The 24,110-nt window shown below is 37.0% G+C and overlaps 1 protein-coding gene across 1 annotated transcript in view; it reads right to left on the reverse strand.

Annotated features, from left to right (window-relative positions):
- KIF6 (kinesin family member 6) overlaps nt 1-24,110 on the reverse strand; it is a 185,972-nt gene that overhangs the window by 28,475 nt on the left and 133,387 nt on the right. Inside the window, exon 16 of the mRNA XM_085320637.1 lies at nt 4,895-4,945. Coding sequence (XP_085176763.1) covers nt 4,895-4,945 — 51 coding nt within the window. The remainder of the gene's footprint in view (nt 1-4,894; nt 4,946-24,110) is intronic.

Here is a 24,110-nt window from a genome sequence, read left to right on the forward strand (position 1 = left end):
AAAGAAAAAAAGACCTAACAACAAACCACAAATACTGCAGCAAGAGAATCATTGCTGCTCATCTAGCTGCTGCTTCAAATGCATATTTCTTTTTCCTGATTGAAGAAAGTACAGAAAAACTTGGTACACAGAAAAATACAAAAGCTCTTGAAGAGCTCTCTGTTTTAGCCACGGATTGCTCTGATTACAAGTGCACAAAAGCATGTAGAACCAAGAAAATAAGTGTGTTATGTTGTGTAGCTGCAGCTACCAGAGGCCAAAGCCTATGCTATCTTCCTCCAGGACAAATCTGGAATAAATGCAACAAGTTTAATACACTGCAGTAACAAGAAGCTATAAAGGCCCTCTAATCTACTTATCCTATGCAAATACTTATATACATGTTCAAAATTCACTGCTCAGCAATATTTCAGTTATTTGCTTAAAAACTGATTTAGTAAATGTTTCTAACAGTATTTCTTATGCTACAATAATGATACAAAGCAAATTCAAAATGATCTTGATCATTGCCTAAGTAATCTCCCTTTTCTAAAAGCCATTATTTTTTGAAATCTTCAGCCAATTTTACTACTGATRTCTTTATCTTAATGAAAAAGCATCCTTGTTGACAAGAATGGTCTTACCCACCTTCTGTCAATCTCAGAATTCCAAAACCAAACCCCAATGTAAAGTATTTCTGATTATTTTCCTTTGAAATAATGGACACACTGGCAAAATGAAACCCATCACTAAAAAGTGGCTCTATAACACTAGAGGTCACTCTAAGAATATAATCAGTGCCTCGCCTGCTGCTTACAGGAGCTGTAAAATTTTACAGAAATTAGYCTGTTAGTGCTTGAGATTTCAAGAACAAATAGCCACACAAACAGATCATACTGAACCATTGTGCATAAGAAAAATGTTCATTTCTAAGAGAAATCTTCCCCTATACCTGAAAGCATTCTACATTAACTGAGTACACTCCTCAGTGTTGCTGAAAACAGTGTATATTACAGACTGAATACTCAGGGATGTGTAAAATACACGAACCAACCCACATGGTTATAGAGCAAGTGCCTCTGGATACCTAGCAGCCCTGAGAAGATGTTGCTTTATTTCTTGCGGGGGAAAAAAAAAAAAAAAAAACTCAAACCAAAAATAAAATTCTGGACTTAGACAAATGGATTATTTCCCCAAAGATCTTTATTTAGCCTACATCTAAGATATCAATTTTCAATGTCAGGAATGAAGGTCTCAGATAATTTMTTTTTTTCTAATTTATTTCTGAATAAAACTATTATTCTTTATGGACTGCCTTGGATTTGTGTGGGAAAGAAAACACTGTCACTTTTCTCAGCTTCTGTCATTTTGTGATTGAAAACACTTGCATCTCCTTATTTCAAGGTATTAATGTAGACCAAGAATCTACTGCTTCCTATGAACAAAGTGGCTTCTCAGTTACAAGATATAGAGCAGTGAAAGGAATTTTCATTTTATTTAATTATGGATTTATTTAAATAGATTAAATACGATTCAAACCTGCAGTTTGGAAATGCTGTGTGCTTTCCTTTCATGCAGATCACAGAAGATGAACTAGAAGACATAGTTATTAACTATTAGCCTAGTCAGTATTAGAAAAACAGAGCTGAAATCGGCCCTAACGAACCTTCCTAGAAGCAGGAAAGGTGTTGTCATCTCCAGATGTTTTCAGAGGAATTCTAAAAGTAGTAGTTTGCTGGCAGACCAGATTTCAAACTTATGTAAAATCAGAAGGAAAGCTGATGAACAAATAGGAAAAATATTTGAAATGGAAAGCTGCAAAACTGCATTTCAAATCAGCTAGGAAAATAACTGCAATTATGTCTAGGGAGGGGCAAGCTATGCTGAAGATGCTGAATCACTGAATTCAGACTCTACTATTTACCTTAATTTAGAAAAGATAATTTCAGAATGCACATATTAAACTTTCTGTCTATGAAGCTTTGTCATGATCTCTTTGAAGCAGACAGAATAGCTTGGAAAACTCTTGGTAGATTTACTAAATTTTTCTGCTGATACGGGTATATCAGTCAGGATTATGTTCAAATGTCCTTCTTAACTTCTAGAGTTGACTCAACAGAGGCCTCTACTTGAGATGTAATCATGTGCTATTCTCAGTACAGTTACTTCTGTTATGGAAAGTTATTTTTAAAAAATATGCCTTTGCCAGTATGACTGCATCTCAGTATTGTCGTGGTATTTTCTTATGTCAGCACAAGGCTCCAGCCTAGGATTCAGTCTTCCCCCAGTGTTAGGTGGATAATGTTATACTGGCTTGACTGTCTGCTTGCAGTCATGTTTAATCAATGTAAAAGTAGAATAAGATAATGAAGAACCAGTTATGGTATTTTACTGAAACGCTAATTTAAAGCATTTGAGATAATACTCCCTTGGAATGRCATAAAATATATATCTGACTTCTACAATACTGAAGACCTGAGGGAAAGCTTTTCTTTCCATCTTTTCCAATCTTCCTTTCCAGAAGTATCCTGGTGATCCAAGATTTTTGCTCTGTCAGTACTTCAATGCTGTGCATATTAATTCATTTTAAAGACTGCCTGAAAATGCAGTTTAAGATGCAAAAGGAAGTGAAAAGTCATACGAAAGAATCACAYAGGCCCTTCAAGTTGGAAAAATGCAGAAGTAAATGATGTTGGGGAAAGAAAATGTTGAGAAAAAATAGAAAATAGGAAGAATCCAAGAATAGAAAAACACAAAAGCAGTAAGAATTAGGAAAAGTTAAAAAKGAGATCAACAAGAAAGGTGGAAAGGGAAATAAAGAAAGGCAGAAAGAACATGAAAAGAGGAAAAAAAAGGCAACTTTGAGTGCAATGATGCTAATTCATGACACTTCACAGTATATGTTACTCTGATCTTACTGGAAAAGGGGGAATTATGTGCATAACACAGTCTTTTCTGCATGAATAAAGATGAAAGCAACACTGAGTGTGAACCCAGGGAATTTTACACAAAGTATWCATCACTTCTGGTCTATATTGAAAAACACGGAACACTCCTCTGCCATCACTGAAACCTCCCATCTATTTGTGTCCTTTGTTAACTCCCAGCATATGGTGTTTTAAAAAAAGATAGGAAAGAACAATGGGCTAAGTAGTGGAGTTTTCCTTCCACGAGGAATCCACATCTTAAGCATAGCCATGAGGGAAACAGATCATCACTGTTCAAAATCCAACTAAAACTGCTTSTTAAAGGGTTCTGACCATAAAAATGTTTTAAATTAAGAAAAAAAAATGGCAGCTGGAAGATGTTAACTTGGTTTCTAATTGAAACAATGGAGTGTTTTATTTCATGTTGGGATTTCAGCAGACTCTTAATTAGGCTTTTTACCATGCAGTTTTCATTTAAGACTATCTTGATGACATTCTGGTCGTCAAGAGAGATCCTGGGAGACTGCACACCTGTTCCTCCTTGAAGAACGTTCATCCATATAGGCAGGCAGGCATATAACACTAATACTCCCCAACTCACAGAATAAATATTAAGTCAAAATACTGAGAATATTCGAAGAATGAATAATGAAGGGGAAAAAAAGTCTGGAAAATATTTTGTGTGGTCCAGAGTTAGTGATGATAAGCAGATAGTAATGCTCAAAACACAAGATCAAAACACATGGGTTGCCTGAAACGTGGAATACCAATCAAATATTTACAGTGTGAACATATGGCTGGCAAAACCATCGTCATTTCCTCAGGACATGAAAAAAAAATATGTATACCTATTTTATGAAAAGCAGCTTTGATAGTTGTTGAAAAACAGCATTTTCAACACAATTTTCTATATACAATAAAAAACAGTGTACGAGGCTGGCCTAGCTATTATCATGCAGATTGCAAGGATGAGGGTATAAAGCACTAACATCATCAATATAGCTTAAGATGCAAATGGCTAAAATAAAAGAGAAAGGCAAAACTACTTTGATACTTTGCAGAACGTATTTTCATGACTTCCAGAAGAAATACAAGATTAAAAATTTCCTCCCTTCACGAAGGGCCAAACATTGGTTGTGTATCCACTGAAATAAAACCATAAACTGCAGCCAGTCTGAGCAAGCTCCATTCTTTATGTAAAGRAAGTCCATGAAGGTACAGTTTAGCATTCTTCTGTGGATCTAAGTGAGAGATAGTAAACTGTTATTGCTCCCAACTGTTTTCTGTCACCTCTTAGCTACAGGTTACTAACTCCAAATTGGATTCTCATATAAACACTCCTAGTTCATTTCAGTGCAAAGTCAGCAGAGTTAGCTTTAAGTATTTTAAACCAAATTTGCATGACTCCATGCTTATATGAACAAGAAAACTTACACAGATGTTTTCAGCTTCACACCTGCATCAACAAAAGTTGCAAGGAAAAATATCTCAATTTCTATAACCAGATCTGAAAGAAATGACCTGTATATGCCTTCAGTCCCTCTCAGAATGAGGAAAATCTGAAAGGATGTTTGACTGTGGCAGCATGGCAAACTAGAAGCCCTGTCTCAGGACAAATCAATGTACAGTTAATGGGAATTCAAATTTGAGTAATCAGAAAGCAAAACAGTCTAAAAACTGGAGAGCTCAGACTTCTCTGTTCTTGTTTTGGTCACCATGAAAAGAACGCTTTTACAATTTTAGAAGAAACTATTTATATAGCTTTCGCATCAYTTTTCTCACCACATAAAATCTGATGCCTTTTGAACCAAATCTCTGGCAAAGTTCATAGAGTTTAAGAGTTTATGGTGTTGACTATTCACTATTACGGTGTTGAAATGTGGCATAAACTGTTGCAGAAAATACAGCCTACCAGTGAGTAAGATAAAGCCCTGGGTGCTTTATGTTGTTGCTCCTGTTGTTTCCTATTGTATTTGAAATGTTCTTACCTAAAGCTGCCCTTTGAATGTGCCTCTGGGTTATCTCTCCTTTCAGATGGTCTGTAAAAGACACAAGAGTGAAAATAGTTAAAGAGTTTTAAAAGGTCAAAAATTAACGAAGTCACTGCTTACTTCCCACCATTTGAAATTCCCCAGGCAATTGGCCAACTGAAGGATTTCTTTCTGATCCACAGGACAGGTGGTTTCCTGACCTCTGTCCTTCTCACTCTCACAGCTAAAAGGTAGACATAATTTGGCTCTATATATCCTCAACTATAACTCTGTCCAATAAGAAAGACTGAAAATGAAGCTATTTACTGTCAAGCACTTTCACAGGATAGCGATCTGCTGCTGCTAGATACAAAAGAAGGCCAAGTGAGGCTAAAAGATGCACATAAKTCCAAGTATTCATTCAAATAGACTTATAGACACTATTCATGGAAAAGAGATATTAGGTCACCCCATCCACCTCTTTACCAGTGAAAAATTGGCTCCGTACAGTAGATTTTCTCACGTTTGTCCTGCTCAGGTTAAATATCCCATGTACTGGAGCTTCTGCAAGTTTCACTACTTACAGAACTCACTGTGAAGATGCCACTGGTATTCAGTCAGAATTTTTCTTTACTTAATTTCATTATCTCATTATTCYTAGTTAGGCTCCCATGCTCTATATAATTCACCTTTACCCTTCTTTTATTAAGTTCCGCCTTGATCCTGTGACACTGGTCCAGTTCACAATTATTTCAAACCATAATTAGATTACCACATGGGAAGCCATTATTCATTGATATTAATAGTACCAATAAAGGAAAGCATAACCCTAAATGTGCAACTTCAGCAGTATATGCGTTTTGAAGGAGGATAAGATTATTCGTCTCTCCAACTTTTCAAATTAAAGCTTCTTCTAACCAGAGACATACATATAATCTTTACCAAACTATACATCTGTATACTAGGAGGAAAAAAAATACAAAATTCAGTGCTGATTCATCTTTGCTCCAGACTGATGATTACTTATGCCCTATCAGCATCTACTTAGAACTAAAAATACCCRCTTACAAATGAGCACTTGTAGAGTAAGGCAATCAGAACAAATTAAGTCATTAAAAGCTGTCAAATGTTTAATTAGAGAAAGGGAAAAACATTTACATTCACAGGTCATAAGAATCTGACTGCTCTGTGAATATCAAAAAAACATGAAAATTAAACTTCATAGAGAACTAAGAGAATAATTTTTAAAGTATTTAGTAGCATTCTAGAATAGATACTGTATGCAATACACTACAGTATAACAGCCCAGTAATACCATTTTGCATGTTTTTGGAAAGAAACCCTACCTATTCCTTAGCTTTAAAGGAGATATTGCAGATTCCTATTTTGCTGCACAGTAGAAGTTTTATACTTTTAAATTATTTCTACCAAAACCAGTGGGTTCATCTGTACTTCAAATTATCTATAAAATCAAGAAAAGCATTCATCTACTGAGAAACAAGTTAGCTGAAAGAACTAATCTTCTCTACTCCAGCCAAACAAACAAACCCTCTGTCTCAGCTCAACTAACACTCAACCAAAAAAAACCATTTAGTTAAGTAAGTTTCCAATTTCTGTAACTAAAGACAAAAAAGCTTGGTTAATTTTTATAGAAAAACTCAGTTAAGTAACTGAGTCACTCATGAGTGACTGAGTAACTCATGTCCTTTGTGCTTTAAAAGCTTTGTAGAACAACTCAGTTGAAGTCATTATTCAGTGAAATGTGATTAATCTTATCTTTTTTTTCTTAAATTGCYTTTTTGTTATTCTGTATATTTTAATTCTTCTATTCTATTGTATTACATCACATAGGGTGATGTTATTCACTTTATATTGAGCCATGAGATATGTAACAATTTGCAGTAATCTTGTGATTCAGTTCAATAGATCACCACTAATTATGRGCCTTGAAAGCCACCTAAAAATGTCTCTTCATATAAGGGCTCAAAAACTCCTTTTCTTAAGTGTTCTGAATTGTGAAAGGCAATGCCACTGTCGTCATTAAAAAATGTTATAATTTGTTACAATATGTGTTCATCAAAAGTCAACTGAAATTGAACGTTATTTATATGTGAAATTCTTTATCTTGTCAATATGTGGTTTTAATAGTTATTTTTCTGTCTTTAACTTTTCTAGAAAAAAATCAGCAGCAATTCAAATATTTTGCATAAATTTCTATCAAGTGGCAATCAGGTCAACMGAAAAAAGCAAACCAAACAAGTCAAAGAAAATGAGATCGAACTCATAGACAATAGCCTGCAGTCAATACAAATAAATGGAAACAGAAGAATTCAGGGACTGATTTTTAAATGATTATAGCCAAGAGGCTCAACTTTCAATTACCGAGACTTTACTGTCAGTACAGCTGGGATAAAGAGCACAGAGGCTGCAGAAACCTACTTTCACTGTGAGTTAGGCCAGCTAGAGATGTGGAACAGCCCCAAATGCTCCACCTTCCCTTCCTTCCAGCCTTTGTACACTTCTACTCCATCCAATAGGCCTCATAATGTCACAAGAAATCTTTTCCTTCTTCTTTATGGCAGCTTTATGGAGAGTGAGAAAGTGGAAAAGGAACCAYGTGTAATCAAAACTGAACCAAAGAAAACATCTCCATCTGCTTAAAAAGTAAAAATTCATTCTTAGTCCTATAGCAGACAGAGAACTTTGTTTTTTGTCAATGAATTGCAGGAGAAAGGAGCTACTTATCTGATTCAAATAGTCCAAACTGTCTTTACAGGGCTGCAAAAATTTAACTTGTCGTCATTTAGCAGAAAACTTTCTGAGAAGAAACTATAGATGTATTATGGGAAATGTAGCCCAAACACGCATTCTTRTTAAGAGGATATAATGATATCCTTAGGCACCTGACTACAATTCTCTACCAAAACTTAGCCAGACATGAGTTAATTGTTCAATTTATTTTAATCCTAATTGAAATTTGATGTTTTATTTAGATTTGGAAAAAACTCTGGTTTTCATATAGAAATTCTTGACTTTTGACAAAGTTAACACTTTCTGTACATGTTTTTGATTAAAATAATCTGGTTCTGTTTTCACCACTAATATATTTGTGGGAGAATGAGTGTTTCTGACCTGTTCTACTTTTCTCTCTCCTAGAAAGCAGTTGCCCCAATACAAGGTTTGTTATGAGTGACAGAATTAGGAGATAGTTCCAATACTGTTGCCTGTAGAGACCTTCCCATTATAAACAAATGGAAGATTTCAGTCTTTAGTACTGCCAGTTCTACAACCTTCACAAATACAAATATTTACTCAAAGAAATATGAAGAATCACATTCTCATACAAAAACATGTCTTTTGATTCCAACAGTGTAAAGTTGTGGACAAAGTAGCACTTAAATGTGGTTTGCAGAAATTGAATTCAATACTTGGCAAACATCTCTCAACATATGGCAAGTTATGTTTTCTGAAGTCTCACCAAACAAGAAGCTAAAAATAGGTCTGCAGCTGATACCAAATAATTTTTTCCAGTAGAGTCATTCTTCACTTGGAGATAACAGTCCTAGTAAAATGTTGACTGCTGCAGCTCCACATGTTTTGGCAAAAAAGTAGTTTTGGGGAATTTAAGAATTCACTCAGCATGCAGCCAGCTGTCATTAAGGCTGTGATAAATTTGTTGGTTTTGGCCTGTGTTTCTGGACACATGTACCATCCTGAGGTATGGAAAAGAGATGAACTTGTAACAGAGAACTTCAGCTTTGTGACAGGAGACAAAAGAAACATGGGAAATGGAGGAGACAAAATGGAATAGAGAAGTCAAATTAGGAATAATAATGTAAAGCAGAGGAAAGTATCCTACAGGCTAACCAAATATCAGAATCAGTAACTTAATAATTAAGGCTCTCCTGTAACTTTTTGTCTTTAGTTCTGTTCCTCCAGCCTCTTTCAAGGAGCTGAAGTTGTCTTTCAATTTATCACATAAAATGAAAACTTTGCCATAAAGTGCACACTTCAGCCCTCCCCTCCCCCCCCCAAAAAAGAGTATGTTACAATTTAAAAATACTGACTAAAAAATAACAGTTTTGGCTTTGTTTGGATCCACATGACATATTTTAAATTTTCTCTTATGTTAATTAGACGTCCTATAAAATACTATTATGAGAATTGAAAGACTGTTAACTTAAAGGATAAAACTACTGGACACGTTAAGAGTGCACATACAGCTTTAACTCCATCCCTTTGAGAATATTTGTTGTTACTAATGTAGATGTGTCCTTAACTTGATGTAGGGTATTTTCCGATACAATGACTGAAAGGGCCTTAATCAATCATTTCCCATTTCTTATTTCTTAATACTGTGGGATTGCTTTGCAACATTTTCCAAATCTGTGTTTAGCTTAAAAAGTCACTCCATCCAGGAGATTCTGAAATCTTCACATCTCAGCTASTGTAGTGTGTAGTCTCTTTCTTCATCTTTAAATCTTTCATTTGTGTTACATGAAATATCTAGCAGAACATCCTCTTTTGTATTCAGAGAACGTCCCATTTCTGGAACTTACTCTCCAGGGTAATTATTTGGGGTTCCTATCAATGTGATGTAGTTTAAGTGTTAGATCCATCTTTAGTCTCAGATAGTCATAACAATTGTTTAATCCATTTTAGGTTGCATCTTCAAGGCACAATGCAGCACTGTGCAGAGTTATAGCTAATTAGCTAGCTGAAACATCAACACAATACTTCTCATGACAAAGCCATGCTGAGAGACAGGGAGTCTGAGAACTTCTGTACGGTTCTCTAGTGTAATCAGACTGTTAGGGTGTTTTTCTTAATCCTTCTAATGKTTGTCTTTGATAGCTTGTACAGACCTACAAATCTCTAAGTCRTTCATGAATTAGACAAAATAAGCTACAACACATAAACAAGTGGTGCTGTCCAGGAAAGAAAAAGCACTTACGCAGCCCTCAGGGCTCCTGACTAGGTCCAACACATTTTTCAAGGGATGAAATACAGCCCTCATCAGCATTAAAAATATATTAATGACAATACTGTAACATACTGTGAAGTATAATCTGCTGCAGGAGATTTCTGCCTTCTGTTCACTGAAGAAACATCTGCAGCAGTTTAAGATTTTACTGACTATCCTTTCCTTTTCTCCTTCTCCCTCCTCCCCTTTCCTTAGTCTTCCAAGGTTTCCTGTCAAAGATTACTGACCCCACAGCAGAGAAGGTAGAAGTGACTGCCTGTATTCTGACTACTTCAGCATACAGTTTGGCATATCAGCGCAATCATATCTTCATTAGAGATTTGAGCTGTGACACTATCCAGTTAACTGGAATGTCTGAAATACCAGTAAACACTCCCTTTTGCCAGCTGTGCTGGGAAGAATGTGGTGGAGACAGTAACTCCCAGCAAACAGATGGGGCAGACCACTGAGAGCAAGGTAGTTTCTGACATTTAGTAGAACTCATCTGCCAGAGTTCCTAGGAAAGACAGCAGGTTCAGAACTGGAAACACAACTCTGACTTTCATACCAAATCCATGGTTGTAAACCATATACTAAATTCAGAATATAAGCAAATATATTTGAAAATGAACAGCTTTCCTAACATGCTTACATTCTTTGAAGTCTAATTATTGCCAATTTAAGGGCATRCATTTTACTATGGTGTAGGATACTGCACATCTTGAGATTAGTATTAAAAATATCTAACTGGAACATGTTCCCTTTCTTGCAATACTGAGCAGTTTTTATCAATACATTTAATAYCTAGAAGCACGATCAAATTCACAAACAGAAAACATATTTTGACACAGCAGTCTCTGTCACTTGTAGGATGATCCTGCACTTGAACTTCACTGATTGTTTCTTGAGCTACTCAGTATTTAGTCCTCTAAACTCTGTTCTCATTTCCTCATTTCTATGCTTTCATTTCTAGCCTCCATATTAACTCTCTTCCCCATTTATTACATGTTCTCATTAGTTCTGGCCAGATAACATCATCTTTTTTATTTTTTATTTTATTTTACTTTTTTTTTCCTCACTGAGATGATTACTTGGACCTTTCAGCTGATGTGCATTCTTGTAACTGTTCACTATTTGGCCTGTATTCCCATAGCTCCCTTTACCCAGTTGTTTTTTGACAGCTGACTGGTATAGAAAAACTACTTTAATAGGGTACATGGCAAAGCCATACAGAAACTGAATTTATTTTTCTGATCACATCATTCTGGACCTCMCTCCTTCTCTAAGTGGAGACTGTCATTGTCTCTGCAGGCATTAATTCTTGAGGTGGTCATCAACAGGACATTCATTCAGATCAGGAAAATGTTAGAACGCATCACAGATCTCATTCACTCAAAGGCAAAGGATTCCTTTCTATAAAAAGTGGAGTGTGGGAAGTGGCTAGCACATATAAATGTATAACCACACGCATACAGACTACCAGGATATCTAAGCTAACCAAYAAAAAGAACTGAAGGCTCTGGACTGTGGTTCAGAACAGTCCATACTGGGATTCAGAACTTGGATGCTTTCTGAATTTAGAAACAAATGCTCAGCCTTTTATACTATCATCTAAATGCTGGCTGTCACTAGCCAACTGGGTTTTTTTGAAGTTGAACTCAGTGCTACCAGGCAGCATTAGGTAAGCATAGAGGTTTAGCAGCTAGTACTCTCTGAGGAACTTCAGCACAAGGACATCTAATTCTGGGATTCTCAATGGGTATGACAAGCACCTGGATAGTTAGCTCAAGATAGTAGTGCTTCTCTGTGCACTAGAAAAAGAAGTTAATTGTATTCCAGAACTAAAGTGGGCTAAAATAGCTTTTTTTCTTGTTGTTGTTTCCCCCCCTTATACAGCTCTCCTGAATTTTGGTGCCTAAATTTCAATTGTTACACTTCAGATTCCAAAGTGTTATCTTAGGTGTTGCCCAAAGTTAATGAAAATTCTGTGCAGCTATCTTCTTTTCATATGCTGTAAAGAGGACAGAAATGATGCACATCTGGAAACTGTTGCTCAGTTGTTTATCATGTCTATTTGTCCATGAATTAAATATTAAGATGGCCCCAAAAGCAGGACTGAAAAGAAATGCCATATGGATAAGGAATCATAATCTGTGAATTCACTTTAGTCTTAAGACTGCTATTGCAGAGCAGTTTTTATTGCTCTGGATGCATCTACATATGACTAAATATAACTTATCTCTTGATTACTTCTGAGAATTTAGTGTCAAGAGAAAGAATAAGGAAATAAAGTCAGAGGAACAGCTCTGTATGCAGTTCCTTTTTTTTTAATGACAAAATTTAAAAAGCATAGAAAACAAATGGTAGGACATTAGAGCAGGAACAGGGAAATTTAAAGATAAAGAATTTTTTCCTCCAATAAATTTTCTGATAATAATACATTGGTCTCAATTAATAATTTGAACAGAGAGTGAACATATCCAAGTATGACATAGACACAGACTTTTTTTTGGTTAAAATACTGCCTTTGCGGCTTTGTATTATCTACGCACCAATTTGATGTCTAGTTTCATTCTGTGATGTTCTCTCTGGCCAGGACTGCCCAAAACAAAATTAACTATAGACTTCCAGGCTTCACTGTATACTTCAGTTTCACACTACTTTAGGATTTTGCTGGCTTACCCAGCAAATAGTTGTCCYGGAATTAAAATCATACTGCTGTGTGGTTTCTGGTCAGATGCAACACACTTAGATGGATATTAAGAATCTGACAGATATGCCACTAAATTCACAATTAAGTAAGTTAATAAAAAATTCAGGTGCTGGAGCTGCTTAGCTGCTAATGTGTTCTGAGGGCATGTCAAGGTTTTGGGGCGACAGACTCAGAATAAGAATGGGTGTTCAAAATTTTAAAAACAATACCAGTAACTGTCACCTTGCCTCTTTTCTCTTAAAGAGCAAAGGGAATATACTGATTACATCAAAACTTATTAGCTTAATGAAACAGTAAAATGYAGTGAAGCAATTCAGCGATGACTTCCTGTTTTCAGTGTGCAGTCAGTCGGTGAGCAGAAAATCTCTGGTTTACAAACTTTCTAAATTTATAGACATGGCAGTTCATAGCTTAAAAAAAATCCAATGAGCTTGAGTCCATTTGCTTTTAGCTGCTCTAGTGAAACTCCTAAGTAAAATGTGTTTACTCGCATTCCTCCTGAGCATAATATTTTCCCCTGAAAATAATTCTGTTTCTAAAGAACAGAACATCATTTGTTATAATTAGAAAACAAAAATGTTTCCTACATATTCAGATTCTAACTCAAATCCAAAGAAAACATTAACATCTTAGGATGTGGAATGACTGTTATACTAATAAAGTTCCTGTGTTTAATGAATAGCACACTGGGGGAGCATAATAGAGCTGCTCAAATTAATTGATTCAGTTTAGTATTTTCTAAATATATCATTTGACAACTCATGTTTTCTCTTTCCAAGGGTGCATTCAGCCTATGCCCTGTCACCCAAAGGCATTGCCTATTATTTGAAAGTAAAAACAAACACATGTAAGCTACTCTGAAACAATGGGCAATATTTAGCATTGGCATAAACGCATGCATCGYCCCCTGAAGCCTAATGATCTGCCAAAATAAGTCCATTTTAGAATTTCCTTACTGTTGCTGCGAAGACAAATTTACACCACTGAAGGTGGCATCTTCTATCCTGTTCTTACAGGCAGAAGCAGAAAAAGGAGAAAGGCTGCCAAAAAACTGCTAGTGCTCCCTGATTCTCTTTTCAGTCTCTACTCTAACTGAGAGCAGGAAAGACATCCTATTTCAGCTAAGGATTGACAGGCACATAGCACTGACATCATTCCTTCAGTCTTTTATGACAATTGCCACTCATGGCCCCAAGCTGGAGCAGTAGCAGAACAGACAGCTCTGTTATAGCTGCTATCAGTCTAGATATATGTCCCAAGTGAGATAAGAATCTGACCTATGAGATTTACATTGCATATAGTAAGTGTAATGAAGACTGAATGTCTCTCCTGATTTCAGAAAAGTAGAGTAATACTTCACAAGTTATTATAACGGATTTATATTGTCATCTGGTTTTCCTACTTGTCTACACATCTCACTACCAGTTTCTGTGGACTGTCATTGATCTAAAGATATTACTTTATTTTTTGTTGCTTAATCATGAGTTTTAAGTAAACRTAAAGTTTCTAAGTAAATGTAATCRYGCAATTCCAACAGTTCCRTAATGTGAGTCCTGCTCCTGTGCTACTTTATAATGACTCCCCTTGGGCTTCTAAGCAYAAATTCTCACATACATTGAAAATATGTTTGTTGATTACAAACAAGGCAGTAATTGATTATTCCTATTCACTGTCAACACTGTGAATGAACAATGAGCTTAGTAACATGAWCATTCCACTGAATTGCCAGTGAGAAATAAATATATATACCTGTCATTCATTGCTTTTTAGTATGAGTCAGCTAGCTCCTCCTGGAACAAAAAAATAGATCATGGAGGGTACTCTCATCACAGTTCTGAGGATGTCCTAAGATGGTAGCAACCATTAAGCAGCTATCCAGCAACCCTAGGAGAAATGCATGACATCTATTCCACATTACAGCACTTTGAGAGAGAAGACTGTACGAAAGACACTGTTTGAGATCACAACCTTCACATATCTTGCGCTTTACAGATTCCTGGCTAACCTGAATCTCAGAAATCATGACTGTAATGAGCTGAGTAGGAAAAGAAGCTTAGCAGAATCAGGGTGAAGGTAAGTGATATTCCATTACAGAAAGAAGAGAAATGAACATAAATGGCTGTAACCAAACAAGAATAAGAAGTAGCATCCTACAAAGCGAAGTAAATCACATTTCTAGCAAAGAACAAACTGCAGATGGTGAAAAGTTGGTTAAGAAACAAAATCTGCAGAAACTCAGCAGTCTTTCTGTGTTTTTAATTTCATGTTTCCAAATATCAAAATGCAACGTTAAAAAAAAATAAAAGATTCCCAAACTGCAATCATATGGCATGATGATTAGATATCTGTCCAAAACAAATACACACAGGAACTATGCTTTTTTCAGTACTTTGTTGCAAAACCGTTGGACCAAGAAATCGAAGAGAAGGAATCTGAAGATTGTGTCAGCCATGCTGAATGGCTTCAACTTTAACAGCTACTGCTATTTTTGGTGGACACATAAACATGCCTAGTTTATTACAAAACTACTTTGAAACTGACCTAGAGATCAGAAACAGACTGGGGCTTCTAGGCACTGGGCCACGTTGAATAACGTCCCAGCTGGGAAATTACATCTGGGGGACTGTTTGTCCCTGTGGCCTGTTGTTCTCTGTTGTTTTTCTCACAGATGGCTGCAGGTTTTGCACAGCCAATCATCTGCTTCATTATATTAGTCATAAATGACATCCCTCAGGAGTAAACAGCATAGCTGCACACCTGAGATGAAGTATGGTAGAATTGTTTTCCTTTCACTGAAACTACTGTTGTGTCCTGAGACCAAGACTGACTCCCTGTTAAGCAGCAGAGCATATCTGCCACATGCACCTTCCCAGGAGAAAAGAAACCACTGGAAATGCACTAAGGCTTAATTTTTGACTATAGCCCAAAGCTGCACCAGAAGTGGTGAAGCAGCTCCCAGGCAATCTCTTTTTTTCAAAGAGCTTTCATTCTGCACTAATGTGTACTTGTCAAATCTGCTACTTCTCATGGTAAACTACTGTTTTGACTTGTTATAGATCACTAATTTGTCTCCTCATCTGGAATTTCTGAGGTATTCAGCAGTTCAGCTCTGGTAGTAGCTGCCAGGCAGCCAGAAATCTTATACCCAATAATCATTATTAAATGCACSCAGAATGCAGAGCACACTTTGTAGATTCACTTGTGCACATAGAGCAAGTTTGGCACCTAGAGAATGTGCTAGGTGGGTTGCACTGATGCAGTCATGCAACTGAACATTTGCGCAGCATGCCCAGCATATCCTAAACATGTTACACCACACAGACTTCTGTTTGGGAAGAAAATCTGGGAGTCCTACTTTTAAAATATCAAGTATTGTTGGATATGCTAATGGTTGGTTCCCAGGGAGCTTCTCTAAATCAAGAATGTCCATTTCTGATTTCAGAAGATGATAAATAGCAAATTCTCTTGCTTCACATGTGAGTTCTTCTCTAATGACACAAAATGTTGCATAATGTTTTGCATAATGTTTAAGAGTAGTATACAATATCTCTGTAAAACGAAACATTTGCTTGTACAATAAGAAAAAGCACTTGAAAAACAACACACCATACCTATTATGTCATTCCTGAACACCAGCAGAGGTGATTCAAAAAGACTGAGATATTCAGAAATTACCTATTTTATTATTTAAAATAGTCCTTCACTTTGCTACAGTATTTTCTGTTATATCCTTAACACATGTTAATTCCTATACCTAATAAGCAACTAATTTTATCAAGTAGAAATTAATTTCCAGTCCACAGAATCTCTTTGTGTTGGGACACTGCAAATGCTAAGCCATTGACAGGTATTGGAAATTTGGTAACGAGATGCAYGGTTAGAGAAGTTAGTCTGCATTATAATTTTTCAGCAATTACAATATTGTAATATTGTTACAAACCATGRTGACTTTTTAAAGAGCTATGTCACAGCTGCATCTTTCTTTTCTTCTCTTTTCTTGAAAATATGATCATTATCAACATTCCTCTTAAGCATCAGCAGAGAAGCTCAGACTTCTGAGACTAGCTACTCCTAATTGCTGAGTATCCCCATGATACTCACTTAACCATTGTTTTAAATTGTTCAGTATGAGAGACACTTCTGATGAACATTATAGAAATCAGTTAAATATATCAATTTAAAACATGCCATAGAAATGGCCTGTTCTTCCCCTTGATGCTGGATTATTATATCCCTGTTTCTGGAATAAGAGGACAGGTTTGAAATAGAATAAAAGATTAAGTGAAAGAAACAAAGAAAATCAGAACCAAAAAAAAAAAAGGCTACTTATTTATGACTGTTTTTCTTTGAGAGGTACCATCTACATACACATCCTTACACATTTCACCTCAGCCAACCTGATCAGCAGACATATAACATTTGTCCYGCTACATGCTGTAAGAGTTACATGTAGTATCTGCCTGTTCCTGCCAATCTCTGCATATCTACAAATTTAGAAACTTTSGCAGGACAAAATAAAAGGATGGGTTGTGACTGTACATATGAGCATGCCTCAAARAACAGTTTTAGAAAAGTAACCCCTTTCCTCCTAATTTTTATAGACATACTGTAGTTCACAAAGAATAGTATTTGTAGTTCACAGCAGTAGCTCTTACGTTACCTTTTAAACAGAGGACAACCCTAAACTGACCGAGTGAGTGCAGAACGATGGACTGCTGTCCACAKCAGCAGAAGGCTGAGCAGCCTCAGCAGTATCATATGTTTAGTGAAATTGTGAATGCAGCTCAAGAAGGAAGCTTTGGCGATCTCAGAGACAGAATATATTGTGATGTATTTCAAAATATAAGGGCTTTTATTTCTCTATTTATGTTGGTACTATACCTAATGCTTGTTGCTTTTTATCAACTAAAACAACAATGATAAAGCCAAATCTGAAAATATTTTCAGAATTTCTTCTTAATCCTGATGCAAGTAGAACTCAAACTGACCTCAGCTGGAGTTTTTCTTGAGTGAAGAATTCAAGATTTGTTGCATGGAATTTAAAGGTCTCTGCTGAGAACAGCAATTCATACTAAGCTACCTGAAGAATGAAACATTGTGGAATGATATTACTGAGTTATCTGTTCATTAAATCTTCATACTGAAATAATTTATTTATGAGTTGTTTGCATCTCATTTGAAACAGATTTGTCTCTGGAATGTAACTTTTTTTCTTCTTAGAGTTTCTCAATGCCTTTCTAAACCCAATTCTATGATTTTTCTTCTATGCTAGTCATTTCCAGTAAAACTCACTGAGCATATATATCAGATAAAAGACTGCATAAGTATTTGAGACTTTCTGGAATCAAAATAGAAATGTGAATTATACTAATCAGCAACTCTAAAGTCTCAGTGTTAATTTCCATAAAAGATGCATGTTTCAGAATGTTACACTGGAAAATGGAACAGATTTCAAAGCACAATGATTTCCCACTTCAGAGTCTCACTTCATATGTGGCTGAAACAATGTCCACTGAGCTAACGTCTCTGACTTAGAACATTTATACTAACATAAAATCAATAAATAATACTACTGATAATACTGAACTTTAAGAAAGCAATGGATTGATCTGGATGAATTTTCTTGTTACATAGCAAATCATCACAATGCTTGCATTTAATTAAGGTTCCATTTCAACAGAAAAATTATACCCTTTCTAAGTACATATACCTCTTCAGTAAAAGTTTTAAAACTGTTCTGGCTCATGCATGACTTCCCTCATCTCTTTAAATCCATATAATCATGGCCTGAAATATACATAATATTCCTACAATCATCTTTGGGATTCTATTTCTTAAGTAATTGGTTTGTCCTTCTCAAAGTAAGTAATTCATGACAGCAAGTGAAGCTAAAATAATGTAGATTTAAAACTGAGCTAATATACTGCTCTCAGACCATTTCTGCCTGAAAAACATCATTCTTTCTCATTGCAGTTCTTATCTATTCAAAAAACAATTATATCAATTCTCTTGATAAAGCTGTACAGGTAAAATTATAAACCTTGCACAAAATATTCTTACTTTGGTGTTTAAAATAGCCCATCTCCATAGAGAGATAGTGACTATTCCAAAATAATTCTTAACCTGACACTCCCATTAAATAATTTCTTGTAGGCAGTAAGACAAGACTGCAGACTCATGTCTTTCATTTGTGCTATGATGTGTAGTAAAAGTCAGTCAAATATGAAGATGTGCCAGATAAACGAGAGTGGAGGAGTTAATCAATAAGGTATTTATTTAATTAAAGAGGAAAATAATTTGATACCATCAAATGCTAAAAAATTAGCAATAGCTACCAATATACCTATGCAAGCATATTTTCTTTATTGTTTTTGTATTTTGTAACTGTCTTGTGTCATTGCTTTATAATCACTTTTTTCTCTCAGTGTAAGAGTATATCTATGTATATGTGGAAAAGTGGTTGTAAGAAACAGGCTATGGAAGAAGAAGGAGAGAGAAAATGCTGTCTGACCAAAGTAAGAAAACTGCAGCACTACAAGCAGGAACTCACCATACTTAATAAAGCAACAACACAAATTTCAGGTTTACTGCTCTCCATCCCTAATTCAGGATACTGCTCCTTCCCAGAGGTTTCCAGGCAGAAAGACTACATACTGCAATGCATAAATACAGAAATGAATAAGCAGAAGTAGCAGCCATAATCAGAGATTATATGTCTTTTGTGAATTTAAAACTTGCCATCACTGGAACAAGGCTCTTATACAATCATTTTAATCTCCACTTTTAAAATCTGCCTGTTCATTTTATATCAAAATAAAGTTCCACAGTCATATAGACTAAAACTCTATCATGGTCATGCATGGGGAAGTCTGATGCAAGTTTTATCTTACCAAGGTTCTCATTAGGTTTTACATCTACTTTGCATTCACAGAAATGACAGTGCAAGATACAAGGCAGAGAATCAAGGTCAATATTTTCTTTGACTGCTATTATTTCTTGTCCTCGCTGTCTTCTTGTCCTCATCATTTCAGTGTAGCACGCCACTAACTGTGATATGTAATGACAATTGTTTGAATGACTTGCAAGCAAATTAAATTGACTCTTGAATAATCATGCTTGGCAATACTAGGACATGTCCTCATTAAAGATTATCATTGCTGTTGATATCCTGATCTTGTGCACTAAAATCAAAGCTTGAAAGGAGGCAGAGCAGTACAACATCTCAGCATTCCTATGGATATAGCTGCATCATCAACATCATGCACACATAATCCACACACCTGCCCTTTTTCATTCCGAGAGTGCCTGTTTCCTCACACAGTTATTACTCCCACATGAGTTTGGCTCTTCCTCTCCCAGCTTCAGTCATAATGTTAGCTGATTTCTGGACAGACTAAAAACAACAGCTGCCTCCCTTTGGGCATTAAATACCATTTAGTACCTCTTTTTTCTTAGGAAAAAGTAGCCCTAATAGCGATATAAATACATCAAGACAAAAAAACATCTATGAGGATGAACTGGAAATCTTTTCTAATTTTAGATGCATCTAACATGCATGTGTTTAGCACATTCTTGTGTATGAGCAGTCTTTTAGTCACTAAATTCTGAATGAATGTATTGGCTTAATTGTCACTGAGAGCAATATTTATTCATTTACCAATGAAACAGCACTCAAGAGTTCTTTGTAATCATTCAGAGCTTTGCAATTTATTCAGATGTAGACTTCCTCTCCTTACTACCAGAATGCTTCCACATAGAATTTTTTGGTAATAGGGGCAAAAATATTTTGCTTATAACCACACGCTAGAAGTAAAGCTCCTGTTAACCCTGACAGGTCAATGCCCTGTCTTAGCAGCACTCTGTTGTCAAATATTGCCCTGGATGTTCCTTGATGTTGCTCATGAATCTACCTCTGTGGGTCAGCCAGGGCCTGCATAACAACTGAGTTCTTTGCAGTTGGAATACATACACACATTTTTGGCCATCACACATTGCATATTGACATTCTCAGCACAGTTTAGAAAACCTGTTCTCTCAAAATCATCTATTATGTCAGTTATACTAGCTATGTTTCCTGCACCTCAGTGAATCACCTTATAAACCTATGATACTACACTACCAAGAGTTAACTTGTCAAATCAGATTAATTGAAGACTATTGAAGACTACTGATGTTTGGGGTAGTCAGCTTCCAGACTGCAATAGTTAGTCCCTTCCAAACTTGTCCATGCAGTGGATACTGGTCACTGCAAGCTCTTTATATAGCTCCATAAGCATCATTTTCCTCATGCAGAAATTGCTGGTCATGGTGATCATCATGACAACATAAATTTGCTCTTCTATGACAGTCATCTTGTTGTAGAATAGTAAATAGTATGTATTGAATCTGTGACTATACTAACAAAAATGAGATGTTACAATTCTTTCATTGTTACCAGATTAAGCATATACTTTAAAAATTACTTTCTGAAGTATAATAACTATTTTAATAAATAATTACTTGCCATTACTTTCCAAAGTAAAAAAAAAAAAAGACACTTTCTCAGATTTTCCATCAACATTTCTCAAAAATAGCACAGCTGTAAGCTGAAAAGCTCTTCTAAGCTTTTCCTTGACAGTGATTAGAGCAGGACTAGCCTTTCCTGGTCAGTGAGCAAAGTTCAGTGTCATACTGATACGCAGATGATAARGAAGGGTCTATCTGGATCTGCAGTGTAGTTGACAGCAGGCAGGCTTAGACAGTAAAAGTTTACAGAGACAGCTTAATTCTGCAGCCTTGCCATGCTCTGCAATGTGTCCCTAAGGCTAAGATGCCTCATGTGATAGACCTGTGAATGAACCTCCAGCTCAGCCTTCAGGCTTTCCTAAAGACAGATCCAGCCCTTCTTGAAGATACTGCTATGTTTATGTTGAGCAAGGGCCTCCAATTTCTTAACTGAAACTACAGCATCAGTTTTGTTTCACAAACACCTCAGTCATAAAGAAATAATTTACAAAATCGAGAAAAGACTGATAATGAGTCATCTCAGCACAGCCCCCTGAACAGCCTCCAAGAAAACTGACAGATTATGTAGGATGTCCAGAATTAATGAAACTAAATTCTGGCAAACTAACCAGGTAGTAAGTTCTAAAATTGAGGATTGGTATAAGAGCCTTTCTATATATTAAAGGAGCATGTCCAAGTGTCTGTGCTGATCCTCTATCCTTTATCTTTTTATAGAAGCCTGGAGAAGAGAAGACTGCGGGGGGATCTTCTCAATGTGTATCATTACCTGAAGGGAGGGTGTCAAGCGGACGGGGACAAACTCTTTTCAGTTGTCTCATGTGACAGGACAAGAGGCAATGGGCAAAAACTGAACCACAGGAAGTTCTGCCTGAATGTGAGGAGGACAGAGCAGTGGATGTTGTGTACCTTGACTTCAGCAAGGCTTTTGACACTGTCTCCCATAACATCCTCCTAGAGAAGCTCAGGAAGTGTGGGTTAGACGAGTAGACAGTGAGGTGGATTGAGAACTGGCTGAAASGTAGAGCTCAGAGGGTCGTCCTCAGTGGCATGGAGTCTAGCTGGAGGCCTGTGGCTAGTGGCATTCCCCAGGGCTCTCAGTACTGGGTCCCATCCTGTTCAACTTCTTCATCAATGACCTGGATGAAGGGATGGAGGGCCTCCTCAGCAAGTTTGCCAATGATACCAAGCTGGGAGGAGTGRCTGATACACCTGAGGGCTGTGCTGCCATTCAGRGAGACCTGGAYAGGCTGGAGAGTTGGGCGGAGAGGAACCTCCTGAGGTTCAACAAGGGCARGTGCAGAGTCCTGCACCTAGGGAGAAATAACCCTAGGCACCAGTACAAGCTGGGGGCTGACCTGCTGGAGAMCAGCTCTGCAGAGAAGGTCCTGGGAGTGCTGGTGGATGACAGGTTGACCATGAGCCAGCAATGTGCCCTTGTGGCCAAGAAGGCCAATGGTATCCTGGGCTGCACTGGGACGACTGTTGCCAGCAGGTCGAGGGAGGTGATCCTGCCCCTCTACTCAGCCCTGGGGAGGCCTCATCTCGAGTACTGTGTCCAGTTCTGGGCTCCCCAGGACAAGAGAGACATGGAGCTASKRGAGAGAGTCCAGCGTAGGGCTACGAAGATGATCAGAGGGCTGCAGCACCTGCCCTATGAGGAACGGCTGCGAGAGCTGGGCCTCTTCAGCCCGGGGAAGAGAAGCCTGAGGGGGGATCTTATCAATGTGTATAAGTACCTGAAGGGAGGGTGTCAAGGGGACAGGGACAAACTCTTTTCATTTGTCCCGTGTGACAGGACAAGAGGCAAGGGCAGAAATTGAAGCACAGGAAGTTCTGCCTGACTGTGAGGAGGAATTTCTTCCCTGTGAGAGTGATGGAGCACTGGCACAGGTTGCCCAGAGARGYTGTGGAGTCTCCTTCTCTGGAGATCTTCAAGGCCCGCCTGGATGCAACCCTGTCTAACATGCTCTAGGTGACCTTGCTTGAGGAAGTGGGTTGGACTAGATGATCTCCAGAGGTCCCTTCCAACCTTACTGATTCTATGATTCTATGACTGTGAGAGTGACAGAGCACGGGAACAGGTTGCCCAAAGAGGTTCTCTCTCTGAAGATATTCAAAGCCACCTGGATGCAACCCTGTCTATCATACTCCAGGTGACCTTGTTTGAGCAGGGGGTTGGACTAGATGATCTCCAGAGGTCCCTTCCAACCTTACCAACTCTGTGATTCTGTGAAGCAATAATACCAACAGAAGCCTACATCGAAAATATTATTGCAAATTTATTTGCTCAGCACCAGCTTCCCAATGTATTTTTGAAATCTGAGTGTATTTGAGAAGTGGTTGGAGTATTTTGCGTACTTTTTACTGCAAAACACTCTAATATTTCCAAAGTAAGAATGAAAGGATATTTATGACATACAAGTTACAGCCAACTGCTGTCAATGTCTCAGAACATAATCAGACCGCATGAAATGGGCTCTACATTGCATGAAGTGGCTTCCCCTATGACCTCTGTGGTGCATAGTTTTATACTGTTAAGTGTAGCTTAGAAATAACAGAAACTGATATTGATGGAATCTGTTCTTGATTGTGCACAAGGCAGCCAGGAATGCTTAGGAAAACCAAAACAACAATAAAAAGTAAACTAAAGATCTAGTTGCAGGCCACAGATGACTCTTATTCCCCCTATCAGGTTTTCAGTATAAATCTGGCAGGCTAGCAACCTTACGTGGCATCTTTAATGGTTTTCTGAGTACGCATGCTATGATAAACCACACTTAACTGAAAAATTGTTTCAGGCTACTAAACTGTGTAAAGTAGCGCTATTGCATTGGCTAACCTAAAGAAGCTAGAAAGTGTCATTCTTGATTTGAAGTTTTAATTATCGCTAGAGATGTGCTAATAAGCAGATCTATTAACAACTACAATCAATGCCTGTACAGGAGAAAAGAATAACTGAGTAAAATACAATATTTATAAAACCAGAGTGTGAATTTTCATATGTGGCATAAAATTACACAGAAAGAATTCAAGGAAGGAGTGCAGACTACGAT

Source organism: Rhea americana, unplaced genomic scaffold (assembly GCF_003343005.1).
Source record: "Rhea americana isolate MKP2758 unplaced genomic scaffold, rheAme1 scaffold_119, whole genome shotgun sequence".
Lineage (NCBI taxonomy): Eukaryota > Metazoa > Chordata > Aves > Rheiformes > Rheidae > Rhea > Rhea americana.